Source organism: Piliocolobus tephrosceles, chromosome 1 (assembly GCF_002776525.5).
Source record: "Piliocolobus tephrosceles isolate RC106 chromosome 1, ASM277652v3, whole genome shotgun sequence".
Taxonomy (NCBI): domain Eukaryota; kingdom Metazoa; phylum Chordata; class Mammalia; order Primates; family Cercopithecidae; genus Piliocolobus; species Piliocolobus tephrosceles.
This window is the reverse complement of record NC_045434.1, coordinates 198,088,452-198,106,242: the sequence shown is the minus strand read 5'-3', so window position 1 is coordinate 198,106,242 and position 17,791 is coordinate 198,088,452. Positions and strand designations below refer to the sequence as shown.

Below are 17,791 nucleotides of genomic sequence, written 5' to 3'. Positions count from 1 at the left end.
TCACGGTGAATATGTCCATGGGTCTGGGGTGGCCAATGATTGTTCCATGTCTCTCTCACTAAGCAAACCTTGATCCACAGCCATCTATTTGCACTCTTTTCTGTTTTTAAAAGGAATTGTATGAAAGCCTCACTGGTGAGTCTTCTTAGCTTGATATTGGTGAGGCTAGAAGGAGAAAGTTTAGGGAAACATGTACTAATACCCTTCACAGGCTGAGGCAGGGCCAGCATCTCCCCTTAGAGTAGAGGTGGGCAGTGCTGGGCGGGAAAGGCTTTCATTCCAAATTCTCATATTTGTCTGTGCTTTAAAAATTTATTTTATTTATTTAGTTTTAGAGACAGGGTCTTGCTCTGTCACCCAGACTGGAATGCAATGGTGCCATCATGGCTTGTTGCAGTCTCAAACTCCTGGGCTCAACTGATCCTCCCTCCTCAGCCTCCCAAGTAGTGGGGACTGCAGGCACACACCACCACCAGGCTGGCTAATTTGTGCTTATTTTTATAGGAAGAATGTCTCCTTGTTTTCAGCTCCAGATCCCCCTGTCTCTAAGTTAGTTCAGCAAATATTTACTAATATTCACTATAATACTTACAGCTACCATTTAGTGAGCATCTAAAAACCCTTTCCATACCCCACTGCTCACTCTCGGCTCCCTTAGGGAAAGGGAGAGGCAGTTCGTTTTACAGATGAGCAAATGAAGCTGGGAGAAATGCAGTTACTCATTCCAGCCCTTGCACAGCGAAGGGCTTGAAATCGTGTTGGCAAGAAATGGTAAGGGATGCTCAGTTTGAATGTGCTATGTCCGATAAAGGATGTAATGTACTATGTACGCTAATGGATTTTTGGCACTTTATCTGAGGAAGGTAGAAGGATATGAGAAAGAACAAGAAATAGTCTCTATCCTCAAGGACCTGACAATGAAATGCAGTATTAATGGCAGACAAAGCAGTGGACACATGCCGCGGTGGTGTTTCTTTGCAGGGTGCTGCTGTGGGAGGGTAGGGGACAGAATAGCTATTTCTGTCTGAGTGGGAGTCTTCCTTGGGGGGCGACTGGGGACTGGGCTGTGTTTTTTTTTTGAGATGGAGTCTCGCTCTGTTGCCCAGGCTGGAGTGCAGTGGCACGATCTTGGCTCACTACAACCTCCACCTCCTGGGTTTAAGCGATTCTCCTGCCTCAGCCTCCCAAGTAGCTGGGACTATAGCCATGCGCCACCATAAGCGGCTAGTTTTTGTATTTTTAGTAGAGATGCGGTTTCACCATGTTGAAAGCCAGGGTGGCCTCGATCTTCTGACCTCAAGTAAACCGCCCACCTCAGCCTCCCAAAGTGCTGGGATTACAGGCATGAGTCACCATGTCTGGCCTGGGCTGTGTCTTCAAGGCTATGTTCTTTTTCTTGGGTAGCAATAGAGCCTGGCCAGCCTGAGCCTGTTTCAGGTGTTGGGAGACAGGAAGCCCAGGCAGCGAGACAGAGTGGCAGGAGTGGGGAGGTCAGGCAGAGTCACACGGGGTTCCTGGTGGGAGCCTGAGTCTGGGAGTCCGGAGGGTCTGGTCTTTGGAAGGAGGGGTAGATAAGAGCTGGGGAGTGGTAGGCAGGGCCCCGGATTAAGGGAGCGCAGATAAGGTAGAGGCAGAGTCCACCCTATAGATTAACAGGGCCAGGCCACAGAGGCCATTCTGACCCTGTGAAGCCCCCGGGGCAGGCCATGCTACCAGAGCCCCGAGCTGGGGTGCAGATGGCCTGACCCTAGTGTGTGTGTTTCAAGGGGGGTGCTGACCCCTGCTTCCATCAGAGCTGGGAGAGCAGGAAAGCTGCAGCCTATAGATAAGGACTCTGTGGAGAGATCTTGGGTAAGGACTGGGGAGGCCAATGCCTGGGGCAGCCAGCCCAGAGGCAGCAAAAACCAAGTATGATGGGGGAAGAGGCAGTGCCGTGCTGTCACAGCAGTTTGGCAGAGGGTGGTATGAGTAGCTGAGATGTTAAAAACAGAGGGTAGAACCAGCCAGTGAAGGGCTTTCACTACCAGATATTAAAGTGTTGACAGGGGGAAATGATTGTTTTCTGAGCCCCAGAATCATGTGATCAAACCTATAGTCTGTCGTGCTCACTAGAACGTAAGCTTCCCAAGGCAAGGAGTTCGTCTAGTACTCACTGTGTATTCCCAGCACTGAGCACAGCATCAGTCACTTAGTAGGTGCCAGGCTGATATTTAATAGATGTGTTTCATAGATATGTACAGCCACAATATATACAATGTTTATGGATATATCTATGTTATGTAGTAAGCATTTTAAAACTTTGATGAGAATACACACTAAAGATCAAGGGAGTGGTTACTTTGGGGAAGAGAGGAAATAGGATTGAGATAGAACACAAAAGGGATTTCAGCTATGTCTGATTTTTTTTCATATAAAGAAGAACTGGGACCAGGCGCGGTGGCTCACGCCTGTAATCCCAACACTTTGGGAGGCCGAGGTGGGTGGATCACTTGAGGTCAGGAGTTTGAGACCAGCCTGGCCAACATGGTTGAAACCCCGTACTACTAAAAATACAAAACAGCTGGATGTGGTGGTGGGCGCTTGTAATCCCAGCTATTCGGGAGACTGAGGCAGGAGAATCACTTGAACCCAGGAGACAGAGGTTACAGTGAGCCGAGATTGTGCCACTGCACTTCAGCCTGGGTGACAGAGTGAAATTCTGCCTCAAAAAAAAAAAAAAAAAAAAGAAGAAGAAGAAGAACTGGGCTGGGCATGGGGGATCATGCTTGTAATCCCAGCACTTTGGGAGACCAAGGCGGGAGGATCGCTTTGAGTCCAGGAGTTTGAGACCAGCCTGGGCAACATAATGACACCTAGCTTCTACAAAAAAAAGGTTTTTTTAATTAGCCAGGCATGGTGGTGAATGCCTGTAGTCCCAGCTACTCAGGAGGCTGAGGTGGGAGGATTACTTGAGCCTGGGAGGTTGAGGCTGCAGTGAGCTATGATCACATCACTGCACTCCAGCGGGGGCAGCAGAGTAAGACTCCGTCTCAGATAAATAAATAAATAAATAGAAAAACTGAAGAAAACATGACTGTAAACATCTGTTAAATGTGAGTGGTCAGTACATGGGCTCCTATAATATTTGTCTTCATAATTTAAAAAACATTTCTTACTTTTAAAAAGAAAATAAATGTATGCACCATTTAAAAAAGTGTCCAGAATATCTCTTTCTCCAGTAGGTGGCTGTGTTGAGGCCTATGGTTTCTTAAGATTACAAACAAGCCTAGGCAATTCTCTTGAGGTAGACCCTTCGTGGGCTTCCAAATTGTCAGCAGCTGGAGTAAAAGTGCCACTCTAAAATAATGAAGCTAAGCTTGGTTTGCTTCCTTATATTCTTGACGCCTATAGTTCAGAGTGATTATTTATTTATTTATTTATTTTTATTTTTATTTTGAGACAGAGTCACTCTGTCGCCCAGGCTGGAGTACAGCAGGTACAATCTCTGCTCACTGCAACCTCCGCCTCCAACGTTCAAGTGATCCTCCTGCCTCAGCCTCCCGAGTAGCTGGGATTACAGACACCCACCAACATGCCTGGCTAATTTTTGTATTTTTTTGTACAGATGGGGTTTCACCATGTTGACCAGGATGGTCTCAAACTCCTGACCTCAGGTGATTTTCCCACCTCAGCCTCCCAAAGTGCTGCGATTACTGGCATGAGCCACCATGCCAGGCCCAGAGTGATTATTTATAGTATCATTGTGCTTAGATTATGGTTCTTGGTGAAGGATCTCAACACTTCTTTCCAGTGGTGACATCATACTAACTGTGTAAGTCCTGGCTCACCCCTCAAATGTAACATTGTAGCCTTGTGCATTTTGATTCTTAGTGGCCTCAGGGTAAAAAAAAAAATACATTGTACACTCAGAGAGTAAGTCCAAGCTCCTCCTCCTACTTGTATGACCGGTTGATTCACTCAACCACCTTGAGTCCCAGCTTGCTCAATAGGAGGGGTAGATGACGGCTACTTCTCAGTGACTGAGAGGATTAAATCAGATAATATAGTATGTGAAGTCTCCTGAGACAGAGCCTGGTACATGGTAGATTCCCAAACTGCATTAACTGTCTTCTGATTGAAGGCTTTGCATAACCCAGACTTTGTTCTCTTTCCCCTTATGACCCAACCATGCCCATTTTTCAAGGTGTATTCGACTGTATCTCTCTCATGAAATTGTTCCTCACAGCCCAATGGCTCATGTCACTGACTGCTTGATAATCATAGTTCAAAATTAGCCAGGCATGGTGGCACATGCCTGTCGTCCCAGCGACTCAGGAAGCTGAGGTGGGAAGATCACCTGAGCCCAGGGAGGTCGAGGCTGCAGAGAGCTGTGATTGCACCACTGCGCTCCAGCCTGGACGACAGAGCAAGACCTCGTCTCAAAAAAAATTTGTTTAAATCATAGTTAATTTTTCATCCATTTGTTTATTTATTTTTGCCTCCTCAGATAGTAAAGCCTTTAAAAGTAGGAATGCGGACTGGGCATGGTGGCTCATGCCTGTAATCCCAGCACTTTGGGAGGCTGAGGCGGGCAGATCACGAGGTCAGGAGATTGAGACCATTCTGGCTAACACGGTGAAACCCCATCTCTACTAAAAATACAAAAAAACTAGCTGGGCGTGGTGGCGGGCGCCTGTAGTCCCAGCTACTCGGGAGGCTGAGGCAGGAGAATGGCGTGAACCTGGGAGGAGGAGCTTGCAGTAAGCCGAGATGGTGCCACTGCACTCCAGCCTGGGCAACAGAGCCAGACTCCGTCTCAGGAAAAAAAAAAAAAAAAAAAGAAAGAAAGTAGGAATGCCATTCAAGTGTCATTGCAGTCATTGGAGAAAAGCCCACCAGAGTGGAAGATTGACATCTTGGGTTAAATTCTGTTAGGGCAACTTGGGACTCCAGGTAGCTTTGGGGACTTTGGTTTCACCAGTAAAATGGCAACAGTAACTCACCTCACATAGTTTCAAGAGATTGATCCAGATATTTGAAGGAGTTGAGTAAATATTGTTGAATAAATTTAAACCATTTTGAAAAACAAAGTTCCTTACAAATGTCAGGTATTAGTATTAAATTCCTCCCCACGCCGCGGTATCTAATAATGGGTTTTGTATTTACTTGCTGCCAAGAGAAACTGCATGCTTGAATATTCTACAGTCATCCAGATAAAGACCAAAAGAGGCATCAAGTAGCAATAATAAGGATTTATCTAATTTTAAACAACATTTCTTCTTCTTTCTCATCAGGATCGAGATGACCACAGCCACCCCTCTGGGGGATACCACCTTCTTCTCATTGAACATGACCACCAGGGGAGAAGACTTCCTGTATAAGAGTAAGGTCAACTTGGCTTGGAGGCTTGGGGAGGGATGGCCGGTCATGGTCATAGTGCAGAGGTTAAGAGTGTGGGCTCCGGACGTGGAATGCCTGGGTCTCAGGCCCAGTTCTGCCACCAGCCAACTGCAGCATTAATGGCAGACAAAGCAATGGACACGTGCCTCAGTGGTGTTTCTTTGCAGGGCACTGCTGTGGAAGGGTGGGGGACAGAATCGCTATCTCTGTCTGAAATAGCAAGTGGGAGTCTTCCTGTGGGGACAACTGGGGACTGGACTGTGTCTCTTTTTTTTTTTTTTTTTTTTTTTTTGAGACAGAGCACATGACTTTACTGCTCTGTGCCTCCTTTTCCTCATCTATACAATGGGGATATTAAAGAAGCTACCACATAAGGCAGTTGTGATGACTAAAGGAGATAATCCAGGTCGACAGTTTGGCACAGCCTCTGGTACATACTAAAGTACCTAATGATGATGATTATTGTTATTGCTACTGGCTGGGCGTGGTGGCTCACACCTGTAATCCCAGCACTTTGGGAGGCTGAGGCAGGTGGATTACTTGAGGTCAGGAGTTCGAGACCAGCTTGGCCAACATAGTGAAACCCTATCTGTACTAAAAATACAAAGATTAGCTGGTCCTGGTGGTGTGCACCTGTTACTCAGGAGGCTGAGGCAGGAGAATCAACTGAACCTGGGAAGCAGAGGTTGCAGTGAGCCGAGATCGTGCCACTGCACTCCAGCCTGGGCAACAGAGTGAGTCTCCCAAACAAACAAAAAAATATTACTACTACTATGATTGCTATTGTTTTCGTTAAAAAGTCTTGGGACCTAGAAGGCACTGAAATTTGAATCTCTTGTAAAATGGCTCTACCTGGGTCACCTTAAAATGTAGCCACTGCTGGGCATGGTGGCTCATGTCTGTAATCCCAGCAATTTGGGAGGCCAAGGCAGGCAGATTGCTTGAGCCTGGGAATTCAAGACCAGCCTGGGCAACATGGGGAGGCCCTATGTCTACAACAAATATCAAAATTAGCCAGGCGTGGTGGTGGCGCTCCTGGAGTCCCAGCTACACGGGGGGGGGGGTGTTGAGGCAGGAGGATCGTTTGAGCCTGGGAGGTTGAGGCTGCGATGAGCTGAGATTGTGCCACTACATTCCAGCCAGGGTAACAGAGCAATAACTTGTCTCCAAACAAACAAACAAAATTCCCAAGTAGCCATTTTTATACTATTTTGCAAGGCAAAAAAAATCCCATCAACTGATGAAAGAGTAAATGAATGTAGGTGGGAAGAATGAGTTCTGGGGAGGCATTTGCCGTGAACAAGTGGTCACCGGAAGGAAAAACTTCAGGATGACTCTTCAGAAAATCAATAGATTGTATAAGGAGACGCTTGGGTGTGTGTCAGCCATTTCAGCGGGCTACACATATACCCCTGGGCATGGGACAGACTTCCCTTCACACAGGGAGAGTGTTTCACTGTGATAAACAGCTTCAGGCTGTGGTTCTGGCAGGTGGCTGGATTAATGGCAGGATGTGTCTCTTCCTTGAAGACTCAGAAGGGGTTCTCCCAGGACGGGGTCCCATGGGCTATCCTGCTGCTTGCTGGGTGGGCAGACCTACAGAGGCCTGAGGAGGTATGTCTCCAAACAGTTTTGAGGGAAATGCAGGGGAGACAGAATCACTATCAGGAAGATGAGAATAATTCTGTTTTTATTAAACTGAAAGTAGTGGTTCTTGGCTGGGTGCAGTGACTCACGCCTATAATCCCAGCACTTTGGGAGGCCAAAGTGGGCAGATCACCTGAGGTTGGGAGTTTGAGACTGGCCAGCATGGTAAAACCCCATCTCTACTACTAAAAATGCAAAAATTAACTGGGTGTGGTGGTGCACACCTGTAGTCCTAGCTACCTGGGAGGTTGAGGCACGAGAATTATAAAACTTTTCGTTCTGTTAGCTGATGCATGTAGCCCCCCATCACGTTTCCCACGCTTGCTCGATTCATCACAACCCTTTCACGTGAACCCCTTAAAGTTGTAAGCCTTTAAAAAGGCCAAGAATTTCTTTTTCGGGGAACTCGGCTCTTAAGATGCGAATCTGCCGACGCTCCCAGCTGAATAAACCACTTCCTTCTTTAATCCAGTGTCTGAGGAGTTTTGTCTGTGGCTTGTCCTGCTACACTTATACTAAAATGGTATCCACTGTTTGTTTAAAATTCTGATTTTATCTGGCAACCCTACCACCAAGGGCCATTTGGCATTGTCTGGAGATATCTTGGTTGTCACGGCTTGGTGGGGTTGGGGAGAACTTGGGGAAATTGCAACTGGCATCTAGTAGATATAGGCAAGAGATAAGACTAAACATCTTGCAACGCACAGGACAGCCTCCCCAACAAAGAATTAGCCAGCTGAGGTTGAAAAACTCAGAACTAAAGTCTCGCCAAGAAGGAAAATAAGCTAAGTTGCCCCATGATGGATTTCCTGCCCTCTCTGTTTCTTCCCTTCCAGCGTTTCTTCCTATGAATATTTGCACATGGTTGTTTGCTTTTTAACTTTTTATAAAGGCATTACTTACATTCAAAATGTGCATAAATCCTAAGTGCCCAGCTGGGTGAATTGCCACAAAGTGAACATACCTGTGCAACCAGACCCCAAATCAAAAAGCAGAGCCAACACCAGTATCCCAGAGGTTGTGGTTCCCCTTCTAATCACCATCCTCCACCCACCCAAGGGGACCTGCTATTCTGACTTTTATCATCATAGATTAGTTCTGCTTGGTTTTGAACTTTATATAAATGGCCTATAGGTATACCATATACACTCCTTTGTATCTGGCTTCTTTTGCTCTACATTATGCTTGTATTCACATATTTTAATGGTTGTAACATACGCTATATAAATACATATTGGGTTGATGTATGTAATCTCTTCTATTTTCTTTTCTTTCTTTCTTTCTTTCTTTTTTTTTTTTTTTTCTTTATTTGTTGAGACAGAGTCTCACTCTGTTGCCGAGGCTGGAGTGCAGAGGTGCCATCTTGGCTCACTGCCTCACTGCAACCTCTGCTTCCCGGGCTCAAGCGATTCTCGTGCCTCAGCCTCCCGAGTAGCTGGGATTACAGGCATGTGCCACCACGCCCAGCTAATTTTTGTGTTTTTAGTAGAGACGGGTTTTGCCATGTTGGCCAGGCTGGTCTAGAACTCCTGACTTCAGGTGATCTGCCTTCCTCAGCCTCCCAAAGTGCTGAAATTATAGGCGTGAGCAACGGCACGGGGCCTATTTTCTATGCTTAACATTATCATAAGTGATCCCAGGTTACCATAGTCTTCATAATCCTCATTTAAATTATTGTATAACCAGGAGTGGTGGCTCACACTTTAATCCTAACACCTTGGGACTCTGAGGCAGAAAGATTGCTTGAGGCCAGGAGTTCGAGACCAACCTAGGCAACATAGCAGGATCCTATCTTTACAAAAATTGTTTTAAAAATTAGCTTGCATGGGGCACGTACCCATGGTCCCAGCTACTCAGGTGGCTGAAAAGGGAAGATCACTTGAGCCTGGGAGTTCAAGGCTGTAGTGAGCTATGATTGTGCCATTGTACTTTAGCCTGGATGACAGAGCAAGACCCCACCTCTAATAATAAATAAATGGTGGTATAATATTTTATTCTATAGGTTGCCATACCTTATTTAACCATTCTCATATTTAGAATATGAATATTGTCATAATAAACATCTTCATGCATACAACATTTTCTGTATTTAGGATTATTCCCATAAGATAAATTCTCCAGAATCAAATAGATTGTTTTGAAGTATAAACATGCTTATGGTTCTTGATATTTTCTTTTTTTTTTCTTTTGAGATAGAGTTTTGCTCTTGTCACCCAGGCTGGAGTGCAATGGTGCAATCTTGGCTCACTGCAACCTCTGCCTCCTGGGTTCAAGTGATTCTCCTGCCTAAGCCTCCCGAGTAGCTGAAATTATAGACACCTGACACCAGGCCTGGCTAATTTTTGTATTTTTAGTAGAGACGGGGTTTCTCCATATTAGCCAGGCTGGTCTTGAACTCCTGACCTCAGGTGATCCGCCTGCCTTGGCCTCCCAGAGTGCTGGGATTACAGGCGTCAGCCACCACACCCAGCGGTTCTTGATATTTTCAGTATCAATTCCGACAAGGATGTTGATCTTGAAACTGAAATTGGAGGCCAGGTGGTGGCTCACGCCTATAATTCCAGCACTTTGTGAGGCCAAGACAGGTGGATCACTTGAGGTCAGGAGTTCAAGATTAGCCTGGCCAACATAGTGAAACCCCATCTCTACTAAAAATGCTAAGATTAACCAGGTGTAATGACAGGTGCCTGTAATCCCAGCTACTCAGGAGGCTGAGGCAGGAGAATCGATTGAACCCGGGAGGCAGAGGATGCAGTGAGTTGAGATTGCGCCCCTGAACTCCAGCCTGGGCAACAAGAGTGAAACTCCCTCTCAAAAAAAAAAAAAAAAAAAAAAAAAAAAAAAAACAAGAAAGAAACTAAAATTGAAGTGTGACATTGGAACTGGGAACTAATATTGAAATTAGAGTCTAAGACATTAAGCTATAAGAACATCATCACAGCCTTGTTTTTAATAGTGAAAAACTGAAAACAACCTAAGTATTCTCAATAGAGAATTGGTGAACAGATTGTGGCACACCAAAAAAATGGAGTACTATGCAGCCATGGAAAGTCATGAAGAAAAATATATAATTAAACAGAAAGATGATTTTGATTTGTTATAAAACAGTGTGTGAACCATGGTTCCTTTTTTTGTTTGTTTTTGAGATGGAGTCTTGCTCTGTCACTCAGGCTGGAGTTCAGTGGCGTGATCTTGGCTCACTGAAACCTCTGCCTCCTGGGTTTAAGAATTCTCCTGCCTCAGCCTCCTGAGTAGCTGGGATTACAGGTGCACACAACCACACCTGGCTAATTTTTGTATTTTTAGGAGAGACAGGGTTTCACCATGTTGGTCAGGCTAGTCTCAAACTCCTGACCTTGTGATCTGCCCTCCTTGGCCTCCCAAAGAGCTGGGATTACAGGTGTGAGCCACTGCGCCTGGCCATGGTTCCATTTTTACCAAGTACATATTTTTCCATATTTAGGAATATTTCCTTTAAGACAGATATTCAATCGTATAAGTATTAAATTATTTTAAAACTATAATGGATATTTAAAAAAAAAAAATTTATAGAGATGGAGTCTTGCCATCTTGCCCAGGCTGGTCTGGAATTCCTGGGATTAAGTGATCCTCAACCTCCAGCCTCACAAAGTACTGGGATTACAGATGTGAACTACTGCACCTAGCCAGATATTTATTTATGTATTTGTTTTTATTTTTTGAGATAGAGTCTTGCTCTGTTACCCAGGCTGGAGTGCGGTGGCACAGTCTTGGCTCACTGAAGCCTCAACTCCCAGGCTCAAGAGATCCTCCCTCCTCAGCCTCCCAAGTAGCTGGTACTACAGGTGCATGCCACCACACCTGGCTAATTTTTTATTTCTAGAAACAGGATCTTGCTATGTTGCCCAGGCTAGTCTTGAACTCCTGGGCTCAAGTGATCCTCCCACCCCATCCTCTCAAAGTACTGGAATTGCAGGGAGGAGCCACTGTGCCTGACTGATAGATATTTACTATGCATCAACATGATCACATACAGACAATCAGCAGTTGTTGGGCCAATGAGTTCTTCAATGACCTTCCCCCCTCTTTTGCACATATTTATATTTTCAAAATTATTTTCTACAAAAATCACATGCTACTTTTGCATTATCAAAAAGAGGGGAGGGCTGGGTGTGGTGGCTCATGCCTGTAATCCCAGCACTTTGGGAGGCTGAGGCGGGTGGATCATGAGGTCAGGAGATCGAGACCATCCTGGCTAACACTGTGAAACCCCCGTCTCTACTAAAAAATGCAAAACATTTAGCCAGGTGTGGTGGCGGGAGCCTGTAGTCCCAGCTACTTGGGAGGCTGAGGCAGGAGAATGGTGTGAACCCGGGAGGCGTGCAGTGAGCCGAGATTGCACCACAGCAGGCCACAAAGTGAGACTCCTCAAAAAAAAAAAAAAAAAAAAAGAGGGGAGGGATGTTGCTTGTTTGTTTCCCAGAAGTTTGAGGTTGTGCTGGAGCTGATAAGAACCAGGACTTGGCCTAAGGCAGAGTTTTGGCAGACGATGTACTGAGGACGGGGTCCTTCAAGCGCAGCTCGGGGCAGGGGTGCACAGCCACTCCAGATGTGACTGTCCTGGGCTCAACTGGGAGTGTCCCAGGACGTTGCCCTCTCTCCTGCTTCCCTTGACCCAGTGAGGATGTGAGGTGCCACAGCAGGGCGTCCTCCCAGTCTGCGTTCAGTTTGCACGTTCACGGTCTCTGCTTCTCTCCTTTCTGTAGGTTCTGGAGCCATTGTTGCTGCCGTTGTGGTCGTTGTCATCATCATCTTCACCGTGGTTCTGATCCTGCTGAAGATGTACAACAGGTACGGATGCCCTGGGCTTTGGAACTGCCTGGCCCCTTCGGCGACTTCAGAATACATGGGAGATGATACATCGGTGCCCATCGTGTGCCTGGCAGTATCCCTGAGCCTTTAGTAAATGGTTTAACCCTTGGGGGTCCTTTTCGAGTCTGTTCTGTTGAAGGAATTTCAAAGTGACTATTTTTGTACTTGGAGAAATATTTTTTAAATGTAATAATGATAATGACAATGATAATGGTCTTGAGCACTGTGGTAAACATTTGTTTGTAATTTACAGGCAATAGAGGAATGTTCAGACCTCTTCTCTCAGAGATCCCTCTGCTAGGTTGTATGAGCTGGCCACATAAGTATTTGAGATGACAAATACTGGAAGCATGTACCCTGACTCTGCTTTCTAGAGACATATAAAGGGAAATAAAAGAATATAATTTGGGTCGGGTGCGGTGGCTCAAGCCTGTAATCCCAGCACTCTGGGAGGCCGAGACGGGTGGATCACGAGGTCAGGAGATCGAGACCATCCTGGCTAACACGGTGAAACCCCGTCTCTACTAAAAAATACAAAAAACTAGCCGGGCGAGGTGGCGGCCGCCTGTAGTCCCAGCTACTCTGGAGGCTGAGGCAGGAGAATGGCCTGAACCCCAGAGGCAGAGCTTGCAGTGAGCTGAGATCCGGCCACTGCACTCCAGCCTGGGCGACAGAGCGAGACTCCCTCTCAAAAAAAAAAAAAAAAAAAAAAGAATATGATCACACGAAAAATAAATTTTATATCTTATCACCTTATGTGTAATTACCTTCAGTCGCAACCTTGATGGAAGGTAATTATTTTCAGGGAAGAAATCAAAATTTAAAAACTATAAATAAAACATATTATAGAAGACCTAGAAGCCATTTCTTTAGAAAGATATCATAGCCAGGTGTGGTAGTGTGATATGTAATCCCAGCTACTCAGAAGACTGAAGCAGGAGGATGGCTTGAGTCCAGGAGTTTGAGTCCAGCCTGAGCAACACAGCAAGACCCTGTCTATAAAAATATATTTGCATATATATATACATATATATATATGTATTAGAAGTGCACGGATTAATAAGGAAAGCTGTTTACAATATATTATCAAAGTTTACAAAACAATATATACATGGTAATCACGATCATACACATAGGTTACCCATACACATATCCAAGGGAGAGCAACAAGGTCTTAACAACTGGTGCATCTTCATGATGACATTGTTAGTTTTTGGCGGGAGGGCGATGTTCCTAAGTTTTGAGGAAAAGTAAACATGCATTGTTTTTATAAGTATATGAATATTATTTATAAAGGTAGCTGCTAGGTGTGGTGGCTCTGCCTGTAACCCCAGCTAGTTAGGAGGCTGAGGCAGGAGGATCACTTGAGCCCCAGAGTTTGAGATCAGCTTGGGCAACATAGCAAGACCCTATCTCTGGAAAAAAAAAAAAAAGTTTTTAAAATTAAGGTAGGTAGGCCGGGCATGGTGGCTCACCATGTAATCCCAGCACTTTGGGAGGCTGAGGCGGGAGGATCACGAGGTCAGGAGTTTGAGACCAGCCTGGTCAACATAGTGAAACCCCATCTCTACTAAAAATACAACAAATTAGCTGGGCATGGTGGTGGGTGCCTGTAGTCTCAGCTACTTGGGAGGCTGAGGCAGGAGAATCGCTTGAACCCGGAAGATGGAGGGTGCAGTGAGCTGAGATCACACCACTGAACTCTAGTCCAGATGACAGTGTGAGACTCCATCTCAAAAAATTAAATTAAATAAATAAATAAATAAATAAATAAATAAATAAATAAATAAATAAAATAAAGGTAGCTAAAGTATATTGATCTCATACCACATGCCAGGCATGGTTCTAAGCTCCTTACATGTGTAAATACATTTAATCCTCATCTAACAACCTCACAAGGTGGATACTACTATTATCCTCAATTTTGTAGGTATAGAAATACATACAGAAAGATTAAATCGTATGCCCAAGGTTGTTCAGCCCTGATTAGCACAATTGGGATTCAAACCTAAGTTCATCTGGCTTCGAAGAAAAGACTCCCACAATTACATGTAATAATAATAACATTAAAAAGGTTATTTAAAAAAATATATTTAGGGTATTACAGTTTGGGTCTATCCCAAACCAGGAAGTGGCATCAAACCCCAATGTCTACCCTTTATTTCTCTCCATTGTTACTGGAGCTCTGAACCTCTTTTTTAGGTCGTATCTGAATGGAGAATCCACTCAACCCACCCTGTTTGCACTGAGGCCTGGGCTGGGAATTGAGAAACCTGGGTTCAGTAGTCTTTGGTTTGTCAAAATCAAGCAAGTTATTTAACCTCCTCCTGCCTATATGTTGTCATGTTTAAAATGAAGAGTCTCAAAGCTTGATAATTGCATTATAGATACATTGGAAAATGTCTTTGTTCTTAGGAGTATTTAGGAGTGAAGTGGCATGATTCCTGCAACTCACATAATGGTTCATGGTTTTAAAAAACTGTGTGTGACAATAGAGAAAGATAAAGTAGTAGAGAGAAAAAAAAAGCAGATGTGACAAATTGTTAGTAATTAGTGAATTGTTCAGCAAAGGGCTGTCTTAGACCATGCTGTGCTGCTATCACAGAATATCTGAGACTGGGTAAATTATACAGAAAAGAGATTTATTTCTTGTGGTTCTGGAGGCAGGGAAGTTTAAGATATTGAGGGGCCAGTATCTGGTAAGGGCCTTCTTGCTCTGTTATCCTACAATAGAAGGGCAAAGAGAGAGCAAGAGATCAAATTCACAGCCTATGAAGTCCTTTTATAATTGGCACTAATGGAGTCATGAGGTGGAGTCCTTATGACCTAAACACCTCCCATTAGGCCCCACCTTTCAATACTGTTGAATTAGGGATTAAGTTTCCAATGCAGGCTTTTTGGGGGCCACATTCAAATTGTAACAAGAGTATTAGAGTATTAACTGTACTATTTGCAACTTCCCTGAAGATTTGACATTTTAAACAAATAATTATGAGGCTGGGCACAGTGGCTCATGCCTATAATCCCAGCACCCCAGGAGGCCAAGGCAGGTGGATTGCTTGAATCCAGGAGTTCAAGACCAGCCTGGGCAACATAGGGAAACCCTATCTCTACTAAAAATACAAAAAGTTAGCCAGGCATGGGGGTGTGCACCTGTAGTTCCAGCTATTTGGGAGGCTGAGGTGGGAGAATCACCTGAGCCTGGGATGTTGAGGCTGTAGTGAGCTGAGATTGTGCCACTGTACTTCAGCCTGGGCAACCAGCGTGAGATTCTGTCTCAAAAAAAAAAAAAGTATATATATATATCAGCAAGATGAAATATCATGAAGACATGAGAATTCGTAATTGTTGGCCAGGCATAGTGGCACACACCTGCTTTCCCAGCACTTTGGGAGGCCAAGCAGGAAGGATAACTTGCCTGCTGTTCAAGACCAGCCTGGCCAACGTGGTGAAACTCCATCTACACTAAAAATACAAAAATTTGGCTGGGTGCGGTGGCTCATACCTGTAATCACAGTACTTTGGGAGCCCGAAGCAGGTGGATCACCTGAGGTCAGGAGTTCGAGACCAGCCTGACCAACATGTTGAAACCCCATCTCTAATAAAAAATACAAAAATTAGCTGGGCATGGTGACAGGCGCCTGTGATCCCAGCTACCTGGGAGGCTGAGGCAGAAGAATCACTTGGACCCAGGAGGCAGAGGTTGCAGTGAGGCGAGATCGCTCCACTGTACTCCAGTCTGGGTGACAGAGTGAGACTCTGTCTCAAAAAAAGAAAAAAAAAGAATTCATAATTGCTATTCATTATTTAATTTTTATAGCATATTAAATGAAGCCAAGATATATGTTTTAAGTACATTCTCTTTTCAACTATGTAAAAAGTTCTTAAATATTTCTAGCAATAAACTTAGCAAGCATAATGAGGCTGGAAAATGTAACACATGCTACAACTTGGAACATAAAAAAAATGTAATATCTTTATTTTTATCTTTTATATAGCCACCTCTGACATTTTACTCATTCCTTAATAGAAACAAATACAATTAAATATCTGAACTAAGTGAAAAAATTGAAGGACAGACCAGCTGATGCGTAAGGTCCCTTCCAGTTGTAAAATTCTGTGGCGGCAAGTAAGCAACGTGATTTAATGTCTATGTTAATCTACATTAATCTGTTGGCCAGAACTGTAGTCACAGAGCCCATTCCCCACGGCATACCATGGGAAAGACTCAACCATGTGCACACTATCTCCCTACAGGAAAATGAGGACGAGGCGGGAACTGGAGCCCAAGGGCCCCAAGCCAACCACCCCTTCTGCCGTGGGTCCAAACAACAACAGCAGCCAACACCCTCCAACTGTGACCTTCAGCCCTGTTGACGTCCATGTGGAGACTCGGTGACGTCTACCCTGGCGCTATCTCCACCACTGTCCAAAGAGCCTCTCCAGAGTCAAGACCCAGAGGCACACTCTCTGGCAGCTTCAAGATGAGTTTCTTCTGGTCAGGTCGACAGAGACATCTCTGACGCAATCTCTGATGCTTCCAGCAATCCTCAACCTTGTCTGCCCTGCCCTACCCCAGCTATGTCCACATCCTTGCTGCCACCCCACCAAAAAGCTGCAGAACATTCTTTTGTCATCTGATGAGGTAGAGCTATGTTGGGAATCCACCAATGTGGGCTTGGCTTTCCCCAACACTGTAGTTAGACAGATAGCCCAGAAGCCAGGTGTCAGGGAGCACTGCTGAGAGTATCACAATAGGATCTGTCACGGGGTTCATATCAGATGAAGCGCTGTATCCACAGCTTCACAGAGCAAAACATTCAATCCCATAACCAGGCACAGGGGAACTAACTTGGACTAACTAACCAGAAAACCTTGTTAATGTATAACTTGTTCCAGTACTACATCTCCGCCTGCTGGCTCATGACGATTGCTCAGCACATATTCCCCTCTTGAAGAAAGGTTGCAAGAAGAACTAAAGGATTCTCAAAAGATTTCTGCTTCATTAGTAAAGAGTGAATGAAGGAATAGGGTGACTCTGGGGAATAGTGGCCTCTAGGGTAAGAGGCGTTGTCCGTGGGCCTGGAACGATCCTCGTTGCTGATCAGGGTCCTTCTCCCACTCTGGGCTGTATCAACCCTGACTGTCTCAGTCCTTGGCTCCCCTCTATCTGGATTCTGAGCAACCCTGACTGTCCTGTTAACACCTTGCCTCCAAGGACCAGTATTTGGAGATTAATTAGATTACAACTCTATCTATGTTACCTTTGTCCTTCCTGGTCACCTTGCAGATTCAAGACATGTTCAAAGCAACACAATTCACAACCCATTTCTATTCTATAGAGACCTCATCTCTGACTCCTTAGCCTGGAGAACAATCTACCAAGAAGAGAAAGTATTTGGAATTAAGAAATCCTATCATCCAAGCTCTACTTCCTGGTTGTGTGGCCTTGGAAAAGTGACTTAACCTCTTTATATTCAGTTTCCTAACCATGAAGTGGAAATGATAACATCTGCCTCACTGGGGCACTATAACAAGTGAAGGACTTAGGAAAACATCTGGAGCATTGTGCCTGGCACCCAGGAGATGCTTAATAAGTGGGAACCAGGATTCTTTTTCTTTCTTTTTCTTTTTTTTGACAGAGCCTCACTCTGTCACCTGGGATGGAGTGCAGTGGCACGCTCACAGCTCACTGCAGCCTTGAACTCCTGAGTTCAAGGGATTCTCCCTCCTCAGCCTCCAGAGTCTTGAACTCCTGAGCTCAAGGGATTCTCCCTCCTCAGCCTCCAGAGTAGCTGGGACTACAGCTATGTGTCACCTCACCAGGCTAATTTTTTTATTTTTTATTTTTATAGAGATGAGATCTCGCTGTGTTGCCCAGGCTGGTCTTGAACTCCTGGCCTCAAATGATTCT

The 17,791-nt window shown here is 44.9% G+C and overlaps 1 protein-coding gene across 1 annotated transcript; it reads left to right on the top strand.

The window, feature by feature from the left end:
• Positions 1 to 1,681: 1,681 nt before the first annotated feature.
• On the top strand, positions 1,682 to 17,544 carry NCMAP (non-compact myelin associated protein). Its single transcript, XM_023219867.1, has 4 exons — positions 1,682 to 1,851; positions 5,274 to 5,362; positions 11,772 to 11,856; positions 16,135 to 17,544. The coding sequence occupies exons 2-4, from the start codon at positions 5,281 to 5,283 to the stop codon at positions 16,274 to 16,276; spliced, it is 309 nt and encodes a 102-aa protein (XP_023075635.1). The 5' UTR covers positions 1,682 to 1,851; positions 5,274 to 5,280; the 3' UTR covers positions 16,277 to 17,544.
• The last annotated feature ends 247 nt before the right edge of the window (positions 17,545 to 17,791 follow it).

Bases quoted from the DNA above. Each gene is read 5' to 3' on its own strand.
- NCMAP (XM_023219867.1), top strand. From the start codon at position 5,281: ATGACCACAGCCACCCCTCTGGGGGATACCACCTTCTTCTCATTGAAC. The intron at 5,363-11,771 runs GTAAGGTCAACT...TCCTTTCTGTAG, and splicing joins AGAAGACTTCCTGTATAAGA to GTTCTGGAGCCATTGTTGCT. The intron at 11,857-16,134 runs GTACGGATGCCC...ATCTCCCTACAG, and splicing joins CTGCTGAAGATGTACAACAG to GAAAATGAGGACGAGGCGGG.